Here is a 15,580-nt window from a genome sequence, read left to right on the forward strand (position 1 = left end):
CGATATGCCAACATGGCAACGACCCTATTTTGAGCCAAACAAAGAGCAAACATGTTGAAGCAAATAAATAGAACTTGATACCGTAAAAGTGTTGGTCTCTATCCCTTCCTTCCTAATTTCTCTCCGACCTCCCTTTGGGTTCATAGGCTGCGTAGCACGCAAATTCAATCTCTAAACTTGTCTTTTAATTCCCTTTTCAAGTAAGTATCTTCTACTATCCCCTCCGTCGCCGCCCTCTTTCCTCTTTCCCACCCAACCCTTTGCCCTTTGTCTTGAACAAAAAAGAGTTGAAACTTTCCCTTTGTAGCTCACGCCCCATCTTGCAATAATGTCTGCTACCGAAGTCGCCGCTGCACCCGTCGTCGCCGTTGAGGAAGTCAAGCCTGCCGAAGCCCCTGTTGCCGACGCTGCTACCGACGCCCCTAAAGCTGAGGAGACTGCTCCCGTACGTCCCTCCCCTGTCTCGGTCAGAAGACCACTTTCCTTATCCCGCTCTGTCTCTAGGTTGAGGAAGTGCCTGCCACTACCACAGAGGCACCCGCCACCGACGCCGTTGTTGAGGAAGCCCCCGCCACCGAGGCAGCTGCTACAGAAGAGCCCGCCAAGGAAGAGGCCAAGCCTGTTCGTTGACCTTCCTTTCTTTTTGATTCTCACTAAACTTTGTCTTTCTCATAGGCTGATGAGCAAAAGAAGGAAGACAGGCCTAAGAGCCCTGGCTTGCTGTCCAAGCTCTTGAACACATTCAAGGGTGACAAAAAGTCCAAGGGTCCCAAGAGCCCTAAGAAGGAGAAGAAGAAGGAAGAGGTTGGTTTTTTCTCTTCGTGTTCAATTTCATTTGTTGAACTTCTTTTTATTATTATTAAGGCTACCCCAGCTGCTGAGGAGCCTGCCAAGGATGAGGCTGCTGCTACCGAGGCACCCGTTACCGAGGAGGTCGCAGAGCCCGCCAAGACCGAGGAGGCTGTTACAGAAGCTCCCAAAGAAGCGTGAGTCATACTGAGTTACGTCCGAGTCTAGCCCCGTCTCACACCATACAGTGAGACCGATGCTCCCGCTGAGGCTGAGGCTGCCACCGAAGCCCCCGCCGCAACTGAGGAAGTCAAGGAAGAAAAGGTTTGTGTCCTTGTTCCCATCACCCGTTATGTCCCGTTGACCCTAGTTCCAGAAGGAGGAGAAGAAGGAGGCCAAGGTGACCGCCAAAGCCGCAAAGGTTGGCCGTCGTCTCTCCGCACGTGTCGGTGACTTGTTCAAGGCCAGGGCCAAGACCGAGGTTGCCGCCCCTGCCAAGGTCGATGAGCACCCTCCCAAGATCGACGAGCCCGAGCCCGTCGCTCCTTTGGAGAACCCCGCGACGGAGGAAGCACCCGCTGCTGAGGCCGAAACAAAGGCTGAGGAGCCCGTCGCAGAGGTTGCCCCCACAACTGCTCCCGTCGTCGCTGCAGCGGCATAAGGGGTTCCCTGTGATTGGGATGACCCTTTTGAAGTTCTCCGACGACCTTAACGAGCCCTTTTTTTATCATTTTATCTCATTCATCTTGGCCCATTGTTACAAACCCCCCTCCCCACTCGTGGATTCATATATTTCCACTCCTCTTCTTTTTATGATACTCTTGGATTCTTTTTCACCTCGATGATCTTTATGACCTAGCCACAGCCGCCCTTACACCTAATACTCGATCCGTTATCTCCCACCAATACCCGTAGCTGCTTTTCCAGGATCGTGCTCTCATGTCTTTAGCTTCTCTTGTAATCATCTCATTTTTTCTGTTTTGGAAACATTTGGATCGGATCTGCGTCTTCCTCACGACATCTGGTCAGTAAAAATTGAATCACATCGTCGTTCCTCCCAACATGTCTTCAAAAGCTGCCCCTGCAGGCAAAGAAAAGCTCATCAACGAAGACGAAGAGGTTCTGCAGGCCGTCATCCTAGCTGATAGCTTCAACAAGCGATTCAGGCCCCTCACAACTAGAAAACCACGCGTCAGGATCATCGTTCATCTGGGTCTTTTTTCTCTGTTGATTGCGTTATCTCCAGTGTCTACTGCCAATCTGTAATGCCCCCCTCTTGGACTGGACATTTGAGAGTCTGGCACTCGCTGGTGTACAAGAGGTATTCGTGATATGTCGATCGCATGCCCAGCTCGTCAAAGAGGCCATCAAGTACCTAGCCTTCATCTCCTGCCTCTCCCCCCTCTCATCCTCTTACAGAGAATCCAAATGGTCCAAACCCGGCTCGGGGATGAAGATCGTCCCAATAATGACGGCCAAAGAAACGTTCTCACCTGGAGACGCGATGCGCGATATCTACACCCGTGGCCTTGTCACTAGCGATTTCGTGCTGGTCATGGGTGATTTGGTGAGTAATATCCGGATTGATGAGGTGGTTAGGGTGCATAAGGAGCGGAGGAAGACGAATAAAGATGCGATTATGACGATGGTTGTTAAAGAGAGTGGGGTGAGGCATCGGACGAGGTGCGCTGCTGATTTTTTTGCGTTACGTGATCTAACATTTAACGGGTGCACTTTGCAGAGCTCGTGGAGAGTCTTCGGTTTTCGTGTTGGATAGGGAGACGTCAGAGTGTCTCCATTATGAGGCGTTGACGGGGTATCCAAGAACTAACGTCGTTCGTATACCACGAGAGATATTGGCTACCCATCCGGAAGTTGAGATTCGGAACGACTTGATAGATTGTTCTATCGATGTGTGCTCTGTTGAGGTACCGTGCCCCATCGTTACTTTTCTTGTGTTTCTCTGCTGAATTTAGGACAGGTCCCATCTCTGTTCCAAGACAACTTTGATTATTTGGATATTCGTAGGGACTTTGTGCATGGGATTTTGACGTCGGATTTGCTCATGAAGAGTATACACTGCTACGTTGCGAAGGACGGCTACGCGGCGCGTGTTCAGGATACTCGAAGTTACGAGTCAATAAGGTGCTTCCTTTTTGTTGCTAGAAAAATCATAGCTAATCCACCCTGAAGCAAGGACATTTTGTCGAGATGGACGTTCCCACTCGTGCCTGATGACAACCATCCCGGCGGACACATCTACGAACATACTCGAGGAAACCGCTATATAGCCAAGGACGACTCTGTAATTCTCGCACGGTATGTTGGGTCTACTGGCAATTTTGACAATAGTCTAGCTAACCCTTGATAAGGACGTGTAAAATCGGCACCAACACCCTGATCGGTCCATCCACTCAAGTGTCAGAAAACGCATCCATAGAAGCATCCGTCATCGGCCAGAGCTGCAACATTGGAGCAGGCTCCACCGTCAGCAACTCGTACATCTTCGAAAACACGGTCATTGGAGCGAATTGCACCATCGAACGCAGCATTATCGGCGCTGGCGTCAACATCAGGGATAATACACACATCGCAAAAGGGTGTTTGATCGGTGATGGTGTGATAGTCGGCCCAGATTCCGTTATCCAACCTTACGAACGATTCTCAACGAGGCGAGGCCTGCCGGTAGATGGTGATGATGAAGAAGAAGAAGAAGAAGACGATTCCGATATTGAAGAAGTGGAAGCATGTATGTTTTTTGGTTCTGACATGAAAACGTCAGCTGCTGAAAGGTTTTGCAGCGCAAGATGCCGTGGACAAAGCACCGTTTGGAAAAGCCTTTAACGCCATTGTCTGGCCCAGAGGACCACCTCATGACGACGAAGACGAAGAAGGCCCGGAAAACTTTAAAAACCAACGGTTCATGCGCCTAGGTCTGGATACTTCATTCTCGACCCCTGACCAACGTTATTGACTACCTCTCTCAAGGGGATAGCGCATCTGATCTGGACATCTCAGATGCTGGGTCAATTTCCTCCGAAAGTGATAGCGAATCAGACTTTGGTGACACCGATTCGCATGCAGACCTCGAATCATCAGCAGGGCGGTCAGACTTGTCCTTGCCGCTCAACATGCCTTCGATTATGCCAAGTTCCGGGCTGATGGCCGATAGTGAATTCCGCCTAGAGGTTAAACAGTCCTTGGAGCGCGCTTTTTCAGAAGGCCACTCGGTGGAGAATGCGGCTGTGGAGCTGAAGACGCTGCGGATGGCGAGCAATGTACCGCTGTCGCGGGTGAAAGAGGCTGTGGTTGCCGCTATTGTGGAGAAGATTCCTATTGTTGATGGGGACCCTGCCGTTCAGCGACGGGAAATTGCAGCCGTCGTTGGGAGGTGGGGAGACCTCATTAATAGGATTGGTGGAGTGGACCCCATCGAGACGGTTTGCATTCTACAGGTAAATCTTGAATGTACTCGGGGCATATTCGGTCACTAATCGTTGTGTCAGGCTCACTGCGCAACGTCGACGCGAATGCCTCTGTTTGGACAAATTCTAGCAGCTTTATATCAGGAAGATATTGTTGAAGAGGATGATATTCGCGCGTGGCACAAACTACCCATCGCTCAAGGTGAAGGGCGAAAACCTGGACCAGAGACAGAAAACTTGCAAAAATGCTTGACGATCGGCGCACACATGATTCGTCAATTTGACGAGCAGGAGTCGGATAGTGAAGAAGAGGAAAGCGAGGATGAACCTGCCAAAGTCGCCCCTAAGCCTGTCACGGCCAAGGTGGAAGAAACCCCAGAAACGACGGAAGAGAGCGAAAGTGACGACGATGATTCAAAGTCAAGTGGAGATGTTAGCAAAGAAACGGATAGCACTGATGAAGAAGACGGCGAAACTGACGAGGGTAGCGAAGACAGTGAAGAATGATTTCTGAATTGAATAGGAACATGACATCAATATCATAAACGTGCGCGTCGTATCATTATATGGTATCTGTAAGGACGTAGGACACTATGACCTAGAGAGGGATTATTGCGTGCTAATATTTCAGAATGATGTATAGAGCTAGTGGAGAAATGAGCTGCGCATGCAAAAAGATGCGGGTTTGGCTTACCATGAATGATTCCTGGGCTATACGAAAAACATGTTAGACGACAAAACAGAAGTGAAGAGCTTGAATCCTTACATATAACCCAAAATCGTCAACAGAATGTTGATTAGCTGCAGCGAATACTCGTGAGCATTGGAAGGAACAGGGGAGATAAAAATACGGACGAGATCGGCACCGCAGCCCCGTTCGAGAAAGACGCCCAGGGGCGGGATGAATATGGCAATAAGGATCTACAACGTGAGGTGAGTAACAACAACGGAGTGAGGAGAGGACAGTGACTGACCTTGCAGATGTCGGAAGCGGTAAAAGGCATGGCGGATGGTTGAAATTATAAAAATGCCAACGTGCAGGCCTTTATACTTGCCTCAGTATCGATGGTGACGTAACCAGACGTAACCACGCGCGTCATTTGATTCAATTGCATGTGACCTGCTTCAACTGTCAATGTCGCTCCACGTCCAAGTCTTTACTGACATACCCTACACGTCTTCGTCTACTCGCGACGCCCTGCGCGAGTTCGATTTGTACTTGCCGCAGACGACCACCGTTCAGCTACCCCTTGTCTGCTACATCCACGGCGGCGCATGGCGATCGTAAGCATCTATCCGCCTATCCGTCTTCCGGTCATCTCTCACCTACCCTGGTCCCTTCAGAGGTGACAAAACCAATCACAGTGCTCTAGCGCAACGCTTGGCATTGTCTCTTGGCTTTCCAGTCGCAGTCCCGAATTATCGGCTTACCCCCGCAACACCAACGCCAGAATCCCACTTTCGTCATCCTAAGCATGCCGAAGACCTTCTTGAATTCCTCGAATTCCTTATGACGTGGGCCGGGCCCAAAGATGTTGTTGGTCGCGCCTTTGACCCACAAACCCTGTTCCTACTGGGCCACAGTTGCAGCGCGCACATGCTGGCTTCCATATTTCTGGACTCATCAGCAACATCTCCTACCTTGACCCCATCCCCATCTTTGCTCGCCTCGGTTAAGGGAATTGCCGTATCCGAAGGCATCTATAATATCGACAGCCTCCTCCTTCGCTTCCCCAAATACCGTGAATGGTTTATCGAGAATGCTTTTGGCAAACACGAGACCTATGCCCAGTTTGACGTTTCTAGGTATCCACTGAGATCACCTGCGATATTTTGGCTTGTATTGCACTCGAAAGAAGACACTCTCGTTGATGAGTCCCAGAGCGAAGGGATGTACAGACATCTCCACAACCTGTATGGCGAAGATAAGGAATGCATCTCATTCAACGCCGACGCGCTGAAAGGAGAGCATGACGGCATTTTTAGCGGAGATGAATACCCCACAGTGATTGGAGAGTTTGTGAGCCATGTTCTCGGAATTATACATGGTTGATTGGTTATCGTCGCGGAATAAACCACAATGGACCTTGAGCGCATTTAAGATGTTTGTTATACACATTTCAACAATTCCCATTTACAGCCTACAGTGTGCTAAAGGCTCGTTCTAGGGATTCTGCCGCATGCTCGCAATCCTTCAATGTGTTGTACAGTGGTGTGGGGGCAAGCCGGATTACGTCCGGTTCTCTCTCATCGCCGATCACTCCTTCCTTCACCAAGGCATCAAATATTTTCCTCATGACGCCCGATCCAGTGGGAAGGAAGAGCAATGACAACTGTGCGCCACGGGCAGAATGTTTAGTGGGTGTGATGATCGTGAAACCAGGTTTTGCAAAGTCGGTCGAGTTTGAAACTCTATCAAGAGGAACAAAATACTTTGACTTTACGAGGAAAGATTCCAACGCAGTTGTGAGCTGAAGAGAACGTCCTCTCAATGCTGGCATCATCCCTGCCTCCTTGACAACTTGCAACGATCCAAGAAGCGACGCCACCGCGAGAACGCACGGATTTGACTGCTGGAACCCCTGTGCACCGGGGATGGGTGAAAACTTGGAAGGCATTTCAAATCGTGTTGCTAATTCATGTCCCCACCACCCTGCAAACCTGAATGCATTTGTCAATGGGAGTGTTTCGTAAATATAAAATCAGAATACTTGGGACGTTCCGTCTTGTGCCAGTTTTCGTGCACAAATAAGCCGGCAATACCTCCAGGACCGGAATTAAGGTATTTGTAGGTACACCAAACAGCGAAATCAACGTCCCAGTCATGTAACTCCAGTGGTACATTTCCGACAGCGTGAGCAAGATCCCAGCCACACACGCAGCCCTACAAGAAGAAAAAAGGTTTGTGGTCAGCCATGAGGTCGTCGTGAATAAGGGTTATGGAACTCGTGGTGTCTGTGTTCGCAGATCATGATCTAAGGAAATGAAAAATACCTGTTCTTTGGCCTTCTTTGTGATAGATTTCATGGGGAACCATTGTCCGGTATAGTACTGGATTCCACTGAAAATGACAAGGGCAATCGTGGGTCCTTCTTTATCGAGAATTTCGAGAATATCTTCTTCCCGAAGGGTATATTCACCCTCCCGCGGTGATACTTGAATGATGGTAGTCTCAGGATCGAGACCATGCGCAGCGGCCTGTGATGTGAAGGCGTACTATAACAGCATCACAATGGTTGTAGCCAGAGGCAAAGTCGAGGTCAGTCGGGTGCACGTACTTGATCCGAGGGAAATGCCTTGGCTTCACAAAGGACCTTGTAACGTTCAGGAGTGGGTTTGTAGAAGGAATCCATCATGAGATGCAAGTTGTTGGTCAACGTGCCCATGCATACAACTTCTTTTTCATTTGCCCCTGTGAGCGTAATCGTAAGTTCCGCCCATTGGCCGGGAGGACGCATATATCACCCACCGACGAGCTCTGCGAGGAGCGGATGAACCTCATCACAGCACTTGGTCCAAGGCCGATCGAGAGGATGAGAGAAATGGCCAACGACGCCACTAAAGGGGGTGGGGAGGTAGTGGTGTCAGGGACGGAGATGACACCTTCGATGCCAGATGAAAAGTGTACGTACTGTGAGCCCCAGATACGGAGCTCTTCTAGGACCAAACCCTTCGAGCGTTCCGACAGTAGCCCCAGAGAGTTTCCGCACAGATAGGTGCAGCTACTTTCTTGAAGGAGACATGAAAAAAACAAGGTTGCGGGAGACGTAGTGATGGCTAACCTTTGTCTTCGCGGAGGGTCGCGCCGATGTCGCTGTTCTTCGGGATAATAAACTGGTTGCTCAAAGGGACGTTGAGTTCTGGAGGGTACTGCGACATAATGGCGCAAAACAAGGAGATTGTGTGAAGTTGGTGTGGATGATTTATGTATCTGCAGTTGGATCCGAGCAATGAAAACATAAGATCACAGATTGAGCCGCCAGATTAGATTAGGCCGATGCCGATCAACGCCGATCTCAAAGGGACCCCGATCCGGAGCGATGTCGCAATGCTCGGAATCCAACGGCTTACCATCGAAATCATGCAGCGAAGTGTTAAATATTTTCTCTTATGACAACGACTGTGTGTTACGCTGTTGTCGTCGGGGCAGGCCCCGTCGGTTGCCTCGCTGCTTTGGCGTTGGCTAAGCGCGGTTGGCGCGTCGATCTCTTTGAAGGCCGTCCAGGTCAGCTGCTGATAGCATCACACCGTTCTTCGTTTTCCTGACCCTCTCTAAATATATTCCAGATTTACGTCTTCCCTCCTCGAAAGCCGCCGCACAGCAGCGTTCCATCAACCTCGCCATTTCCCATCGCGGGATAGCGGCCATGGACGCTGTGGACCCAGCTGCTGCACGAGCGTTTCTGCAGACGGCCATTCCAATGTACGGCCGCATGATTCACAAACAAACAGGGGAATTGGATAGCCAATTATATGATAGGGATGGCCAAGTGAGCACAGGGTTCCGTGCCGTTCATTTATGTCAACTGCATTCCTCACGCATTTGTTTTCTCAGTGTATCAATTCGATCGATAGGTCCCTCCTTAATGAAGAATTATTAGAACAGGTCTCGCGTTGCAGCAACGCTCGTGTATTTTTCAACCACAAGGTCATATCCGCCGACTTTGACAACAAATCCATGACGATTCGAGATTCTTCTTCCCACAAAGACTTTTCGATACAATTTGATTTTTGTATTGGCGCAGACGGAAGCTATTCCATAATCCGAAGGCAGATGATGAGGGTGGTAAGGTATTATTATACTCCGTCCAAGCCCGCAATCACTCCTCTGACATTATTATCCTCTCAGAATGGACTATCAACAGGAGTACATTAGGGATGAGTATGTAGAGCTGAAAATGCCACCAGGTCGGGGCGAAGATGGCGAACCGACATTTCAGTTGGATCCAAATCATCTCCATATTTGGCCTCGTTCTTCCTTCATGCTCATTGCCCTTCCAAATAAAGTGTGATATGTCGTATTCTTTCCGCCTCGTTTTATTAACCCCCTTTACACAGGACATGTCATTTACCTGCACTTTATTTGCGCCTACCGCCGAGCTTGATCGCCTCAATAGCTCCGATAAAATACTCACCTGGTTTAAATTAAATTTCCCAGACGCCACCCGCGCCATTGGAGAAAAAACCCTCTTGAAGGACTTTTTACAAAATCCCAGGAGTCCTCTAATTTGCACCAAGGTAAAAAAAATCAATCAAATCTCAAAAGCCTTGTTCGCAGGTTTACTAACTTGTTTTATTAGTCCAACCCGTATCACTATAAGGACCGAGTGATTCTCCTGGGAGACGCGGCTCATTCTATGGTTCCGTTTTATGGGCAAGGCCTGAACTGCGGTCTAGAGGACGTACGGGTCCTCTCCACGTTCTTCGCGGAGTTTGGAGTGGAATCTACAAGACCCCTCGATCAAACAGATCGAGAAAAATACGTGGACGGACGCTTGGCCAATGCGCTTGAGCGATACACCAAGAGCCGCCACCAGGACCTCACTGCTATCTGCGATCTTGCGATGGACAACTAGTGAGGTCTCTTTTTTTATCACAAAGTTCTCGGCTCACCTCAATCCAGCTTAGAGATGCGACATTCAGTCACTACATTGACCTACTTATTCCGGAAGTATCTTGACAATTTGTTGTATTCACTTACCTCACCGCAGATTGTCCCGTTATCTTCGCTCATTCCTACTTTGACACTTTTACCCTATCCTTCTGAACCACCAGGAGGGTGGCTTCCATTATATACAATGGTCACATTTCGGCCCGACATCAGCTACGCAACTGCGAAAAAAAAGGCTGCGAGACAAGCAAGGATTTTAGCAGGGGTAGGGTGGGTCGGTGCGTTCTTATTAGGCCTAATTGGAGTATATATCAGTCGCATAGCACGCATGACCTTGGCTCCAGTAGTAGAATGAATGATCAAATACGGAACAAGGTTCTTTGACTTGCGAACGAAGCTGCTTTGAAGGAAGAGATGAAATGGGATTCATAATCCCATTTCATCCCAGGTGTGCATATTATGACCGTGTGCGGTGTTTCACCCATCGAACGAGGTCAAGACCGTTTGCCCAACGCAAGTACCCTGTTCTAACTGAAACAATATGCTCATACGTACAACATAATAAATATAAGCGAACAAGTGACGTGAGAGAAACAACACTGCTAACCAAAAAAAGTCCATATTGTAAAAAACTCGGCAGAAAGAAAGAGGTGTAGCGAGAAAGAGTCGGTTGGTCGTGTCGGTCATGAGCTACCTGCGATTGCCCAGCAAGCGGCGCGTATCAAGATGAGATAGTGGGCATTGGTAAAAAAAATAGGGAGGATCGTGATGGAGTGCGACAAAAATCCTTAGGTGGCCGCAGCGTTCTTGGGTGGTCGCCCACGCTTCTTCTTTGTACTTGACTCTGGATCACCACTACCACCAGCACCGCTGGCCTCCCCGTCCTTTGTTGGAGGTTTGGGGTTCTTAGGAGGTCGTCCCCTCGGACGTTTCGCGACTGGCTCGTCTCCATCCTCCTCCTTCTTCTCCTGCAAAGATAGGGAAAGTGGTTGAGAGAAAGTGTTGGAAGAGAGCAATGGATCTGACCTTGGGAGGACGACCGCGCTTCCTAGGGGTCGTCGGCGCCGATGCGTCGGCTGCACCCGTTAATGATTTCTTATTCCTGCTACCCTTTGGCCGACCACGGCCTCTCTTTGCGGGGGTTGGTGCTGAAGTGCCTGCGAAGAAGTAACGGGATCAAATACCGGTAATCAGCGAAATTATTCCATCGAAATTCATCGGTTTAAACACTGGAAGAGACACCAGAAATGCGCGCCGGACGAGATATGTAGATGTCGGGAGAGCGATTGCTTACCTGCCTCGGCGTCTCCTGTTGGTTGAGGTTCCTCCAACTCGTCAAGTTTATCGGCACCCTCGTCTTGGGCATCACGCGGCGACGTGGACATTTGAAGACAAGGGACGCGATCCTCGAGTGGATGCTGAGGGAGGGAAAGGTGAAAGTGTGAACCTGGTTCGAGAAGAGGGAGAAAGGAAGTGGGTAAAAGTTGGGTAAGTCGGCTTTAATGAACAATTTCGATGCCGTATATAGAACAAATTGAAAATCTATTTGTTTCCCATTTCATAGCCAAAAAGCAACGCTTTTTATTATTATCTTTCAGCAATCTTCCTGTTCGTAGGAATTACCCCTGATTTTTGGGGGTTACACTCACGTAATTTGTTGCTGAATTACTCCGAATTTAGGGACGAGGACTCACGTCGAATTGTTCAAGATTGTGATGGAAAAGGCAAGGTTAGGTTATACCTGGTTATACTTGTCGAAAGCACATGGAAACAATTCGAAAGAATTCTGATCAACGTCCCTCAGGTCCCCTGCTCGGAAAAATCCACCATTTGACAGGATTTAATGCTCCCAACCGCCGATCAGCGTCCTGAGCCCATGGCTGCCAACGGGCGTGTTAAGCGGGTTGTAGGCGCGATGTCGTCGAGGGACCGTGCGCTTCAACTTACAATCGGTCCGGAATCGGCCAATCGCCGTTTCGCGCCGTTTGTTGTGTGATCGTAGATCATATCTCGATCCAGAACGAACCCGCTGATTGGCCAATCTCGGGAGACGGACCTTAAATCTATTATTATTGTCAACAACGAACAATCATCGAGCTCGCTGTCGACCACGTCGCCGCCACCGATATGCACCTCCAATCGTTGTTTGCATTGGCTCTTTTCCTCTACCCGTCGTCCGCTCGTCTTCTCCACTCTCTCCCCGAGGACACGTATGCCTTTCCAAAGTTTAGAGTCGCCTTCCTCAACGGTCTCCCACTCTTGAACGAGACAGCGGAGAGATGGCTCAAAGAAGGTTTGCGCGGGGGTGAACTTGAGTTTCTAGATCAGCCTTACATGGACGACGCTTCTTCGACGCCTGGTCTCTGGAAAGAAATTGGCAGCGGAGACAGTACACTTCCGACTGAGGTTAGTTGGTATGCTTTCCCCCCCTGAAGTCCAACACCATTTACATTCTCGCCTCTAGACTCCGCCCATGGAAACCGTCAATTATACTCTTGAACATATGAAGATGGGACCTCGAGACTCATATCTCTGTCTGATACCCCACCCATTGGACAATATTTTATCACTTGAAGAGGATGACCTAGACATTGTAGTGACGCCCGCAAGAAGTTGGTCCCTGCTACAACCACTTTCTGGGACGTGCCTTTACGTTTGTGTCCTTTTCTTACGGAATGCCGTCCCAACCTAATCCTCCTCCACATAGCACCGTCAGGGCTGGTTTACTTATTCGTACTGTCACAACCAAGAAATCCGTCAGTTCAAGGAATTGATACCACCACACTCCCGAATTCCGGGTAAGCGTGCTATCTTTTCCTTCTTGGGGCATCCTGCCATACCGTCGGATATAAGAACCTTCCTTTTTCTTTCTCACCATTTTCCGGCCACTGTATATCGTTCATATGTCACCCTCGTTTTCTTTTGCTCTCAAAGATAAACCTAACACAATCTCTTGATAGCTGGCGCTTACAAGCCTGAAGAAGATCCTGAGGTAATGACGTCAAGTTCATTATCCTTAACCATCTTCTCAACATGTTCACCAGTGGGAGTCATATACACTCGGCCGATCCCCGAAATCCACAGAAAATGGAGCTGATTTATCTATTGCGGAGCAAAATGCCGAAGCGGCCAACCTAGAACTCGCCCGTACCGCTGGATCGCGATACCTTGTTCAAAGGTGGGGCGATGGCACCACATGTGACAAGACTGGCAAAAGTCGTGAAGTTGAAGTTCAGGTTGATCCTAAGCGTCCTTTATTTCAATTGGCCCGCTAAGACTCTTTTTCGACAGTTTCACTGCTCAATGGTCATGACCGACCATATTCTCTTTGTCAAGGAAGCTAAAACATGCTCATACGTCTTGGTCATCCACACACCTCGTCTTTGCGGTGAACCAGGCTTCAAGTCTTCACGCGAAGCCGGCGAGGAAGCTCAGATTCGGTGTCGCGAAGTCGTCGATACCAAACCCGAGGGACCGGTAGATCTTCCAACGGCTGACCACCCTCTCAAGGTACCCCGCCGCAAGACTGTTCTTCCCGCTGCGCCTCCCAAGGAGAAGGAGAAGGGAAGCAGCGCCGCCGATCAGAGCAGAACGAAAGAAGACGTTTACAATGATTTACTGCAGAAAACCTTGGAAGTTTTTATGGCATCCAAAGGGACACAAGAAAAGGGCACGAGCAAAGATGAGATCATTTTTGAGCTGCTGGATGACCCTGAGGATCTTCAGGTTGAGGGTGCTGATCGTTTGGTGGAAGCGCTTCGAGCGGCAGGGTACGACGTCCAGGCGGAAGTTGTCACTGCCAAAGGGACGAGGCCATCAAAGGGAAAAGGCAAGGACGAGAAAAAACAACAGCAAAAGTTTGATCCACATCGAGACGAGTTGTAATAATTTACACCTTTGAATGAATTGTACTAGACACTTGAGACAGCGACGAATATGTAGGGCTACATATGTATAAACATATGCTCTCAAAACTGCGGGATACGCTGTAATCTACAATAAAAAAAGGATCAGATCCACAAAATGAACAATTAAATATGATCTGAATTCATATTCAGAATACGCTAAAATCTTGGCCCAGGAAGTTCAGCATATTCTAAATATGAGTTTAGATCATATTTATTCATTCATTTTTTGGATCTGATCCCTTTTTTTATTGTAAGTTTGTTTTATGCATATGATGGATGTACAATTCCATCACCAAACTTAGAAATTGAGAGCAAATATGTTGGGGGAACACTGGTTTTGGTCTATTCTGCAGTTTTTATTGCCTATGTTTACACATATGTGGCCCTTCATACTCGTCGCTGCCTGAAGTGCGAGTCTATGATGCTCGATATTTTGAAGTTCTTCTCCCAGATCACTAACTTTCATTTCATTTCATAGGGTTAATACATTTTCTCCGTATTTGATAGGTTATATACAGGCCTTTGAGCTGTCCGAATCCTTTTGCGAACGAAAATCGCGAGAATGTAGGAAGAAAAGGCATAACGTGACAAGTGCAAAAGGATCAGAACTCTATGGGGAGGGGATAGATATAACGTTTATATAAGGGAATGTAATGCTGAAAGATAATCAAAAACAGGAAAAAAAGGAACATAAAGGAATGGCTGGGCGAATAAGAACGCCATCTGCAAGGTGGGTGGGAACTAGAAGAACTTGCGCTTCGTTTGCTTCTCATCAACGGCGACTTTGATATGGGTATGCTGCGGCACTCCATACCCCGTACAGGTCACGATCGACTTTAACCACTCGTCGCCGTCATCCTCCTCATCGGGATCACACTCGTCGTGATCCACGCAGTGTCCCCCTGGAGGGGAATCGAAACCAGTCGCCTTGGTCTTGTCGATCTGGCACCCACAAAGTAATCCACTTGTTTTGCCTTTGCCTTTCAGCAAATCAGTAAGCGTACACCGTGAAGATGGCTCGACAAAAAGCATGCGACGTAATGCGGGCCGTGTTTCGCGAGGAAGGAGACGGAAAATCGACTCGGCGCCTCCTCCGTGGTATGTAGTGACGCTGTCAGAACGTGGACGCTGTTTAGACGGCGTAGATTCCACGGTAGCCGCCCGCATTTCTTCCTCTTCTGGCTCTTGAACTACGACAACTGGACGGTCACCAGTTGAAGGGAAAGATTCTCTCTCACTGGGATATGATGATGGAGGTGATGACTTGCGCTGCTTGGCCGTGACAGGGGTGGATGGTGCCACTTTGGGGTGAGGTGTCAGAAGGTCATCTTCATCACAAGGTGTGAGTGACTTGACGGGCAAAGACTCTGTCGACGTTCCTGGTCTGGCAAAAATGAGAACAGAGGCGTCCATTTCTTCCGGACTCTCCGTCTGTCTAAGCTTCTGGGGCAGGGGAAGCGTCGCGGAGCTGCGAGAAGTTGGGTGTGGTGAACCGCGCAATGTATCTCTAAATGTCTTCGTCTGAACATCCTCCTCTTCGGAATCATCTGCGACGGTGACGAGCTTGACGCCAGCGCTGTTGCTTGCATAGCGCGAAGGCGGTTCGGTGATTGCAGTAGCTTCTGACTCGGGATCAGTCGCTTGCGTGAATATCGATGCTGCAGACGACGTGCTGTTGCTACTGGAAGATACAGGATCGAGCGCGCCCGTACTCAAAGCTCTTTCCTGCTGGGGTAACCGACCAGTTTCGTGTGGGGGCATAGTGAGGCCACGAGCAGGGAGCTTACGACCCTGGTTGGCTAGATCAAAGCCTTCCTGCTTTTGATCCCGATCTTTAGTAGCTTTGG

The 15,580-nt window shown here is 49.1% G+C and overlaps 7 protein-coding genes across 7 annotated transcripts; 4 read left to right on the forward strand and 3 right to left on the reverse strand.

The window, feature by feature from the left end:
- Positions 1–114: 114 nt before the first annotated feature.
- LACBIDRAFT_305896 (uncharacterized protein) lies at positions 115–1,807 on the forward strand. The gene is made up of 7 exons (XM_001874777.1): positions 115–200; positions 308–445; positions 505–621; positions 676–804; positions 865–986; positions 1,038–1,113; positions 1,166–1,807. Exons 2-7 carry the CDS (start codon positions 329–331, stop codon positions 1,448–1,450), a joined length of 846 nt encoding a protein of 281 aa, XP_001874812.1. The 5' UTR covers positions 115–200; positions 308–328; the 3' UTR covers positions 1,451–1,807.
- A 104-nt stretch (positions 1,808–1,911) lies between these two features.
- LACBIDRAFT_142306 (uncharacterized protein) lies at positions 1,912–4,406 on the forward strand (the record flags this gene model as incomplete). The annotated part of the gene is made up of 10 exons (XM_001874778.1): positions 1,912–1,980; positions 2,036–2,160; positions 2,209–2,472; positions 2,531–2,717; positions 2,771–2,934; positions 2,983–3,108; positions 3,162–3,550; positions 3,778–3,904; positions 3,941–4,244; positions 4,296–4,406. Coding segments are annotated over 10 exons (1,866 nt in total), but the record flags the coding sequence as incomplete, so codon positions are not given.
- A 427-nt stretch (positions 4,407–4,833) lies between these two features.
- LACBIDRAFT_305899 (uncharacterized protein) lies at positions 4,834–5,218 on the reverse strand (the record flags this gene model as incomplete). Its single annotated transcript, XM_001875320.1, has 5 exons — positions 4,834–4,859; positions 4,909–4,925; positions 4,981–5,015; positions 5,070–5,135; positions 5,189–5,218. The coding sequence occupies 5 exons, from the start codon at positions 5,216–5,218 to the stop codon at positions 4,834–4,836; spliced, it is 174 nt and encodes a 57-aa protein (XP_001875355.1).
- A 131-nt stretch (positions 5,219–5,349) lies between these two features.
- On the forward strand, positions 5,350–6,267 carry LACBIDRAFT_305900 (uncharacterized protein; the record flags this gene model as incomplete). The annotated part of the gene is made up of 2 exons (XM_001874779.1): positions 5,350–5,498; positions 5,559–6,267. The coding sequence occupies 2 exons, from the start codon at positions 5,350–5,352 to the stop codon at positions 6,265–6,267; spliced, it is 858 nt and encodes a 285-aa protein (XP_001874814.1).
- An 88-nt stretch (positions 6,268–6,355) lies between these two features.
- LACBIDRAFT_305901 (uncharacterized protein) lies at positions 6,356–8,093 on the reverse strand (the record flags this gene model as incomplete). The annotated part of the gene is made up of 7 exons (XM_001875321.1): positions 6,356–6,875; positions 6,926–7,098; positions 7,209–7,430; positions 7,493–7,626; positions 7,684–7,772; positions 7,847–7,943; positions 7,997–8,093. The coding sequence occupies 7 exons, from the start codon at positions 8,091–8,093 to the stop codon at positions 6,356–6,358; spliced, it is 1,332 nt and encodes a 443-aa protein (XP_001875356.1).
- Positions 8,094–10,331: 2,238 nt separating this feature from the next.
- On the reverse strand, positions 10,332–11,316 carry LACBIDRAFT_292223 (uncharacterized protein). The gene is made up of 3 exons (XM_001875322.1): positions 11,120–11,316; positions 10,852–10,982; positions 10,332–10,793 (listed from the first exon to the last, which is right to left on the reverse strand). Exons 1-3 carry the CDS (start codon positions 11,208–11,210, stop codon positions 10,614–10,616), a joined length of 402 nt encoding a protein of 133 aa, XP_001875357.1. The 5' UTR covers positions 11,211–11,316; the 3' UTR covers positions 10,332–10,613.
- A 588-nt stretch (positions 11,317–11,904) lies between these two features.
- LACBIDRAFT_292224 (uncharacterized protein) lies at positions 11,905–13,747 on the forward strand. The gene is made up of 6 exons (XM_001874780.1): positions 11,905–12,231; positions 12,290–12,478; positions 12,533–12,623; positions 12,786–12,817; positions 12,870–13,061; positions 13,117–13,747. Exons 1-6 carry the CDS (start codon positions 11,953–11,955, stop codon positions 13,708–13,710), a joined length of 1,377 nt encoding a protein of 458 aa, XP_001874815.1. The 5' UTR covers positions 11,905–11,952; the 3' UTR covers positions 13,711–13,747.
- Positions 13,748–15,580: the final 1,833 nt, after the last annotated feature.

This window comes from Laccaria bicolor, genomic scaffold (genome assembly GCF_000143565.1).
Source record: "Laccaria bicolor S238N-H82 LACBIscaffold_2 genomic scaffold, whole genome shotgun sequence".
NCBI classification, from domain to species: domain Eukaryota; kingdom Fungi; phylum Basidiomycota; class Agaricomycetes; order Agaricales; family Hydnangiaceae; genus Laccaria; species Laccaria bicolor.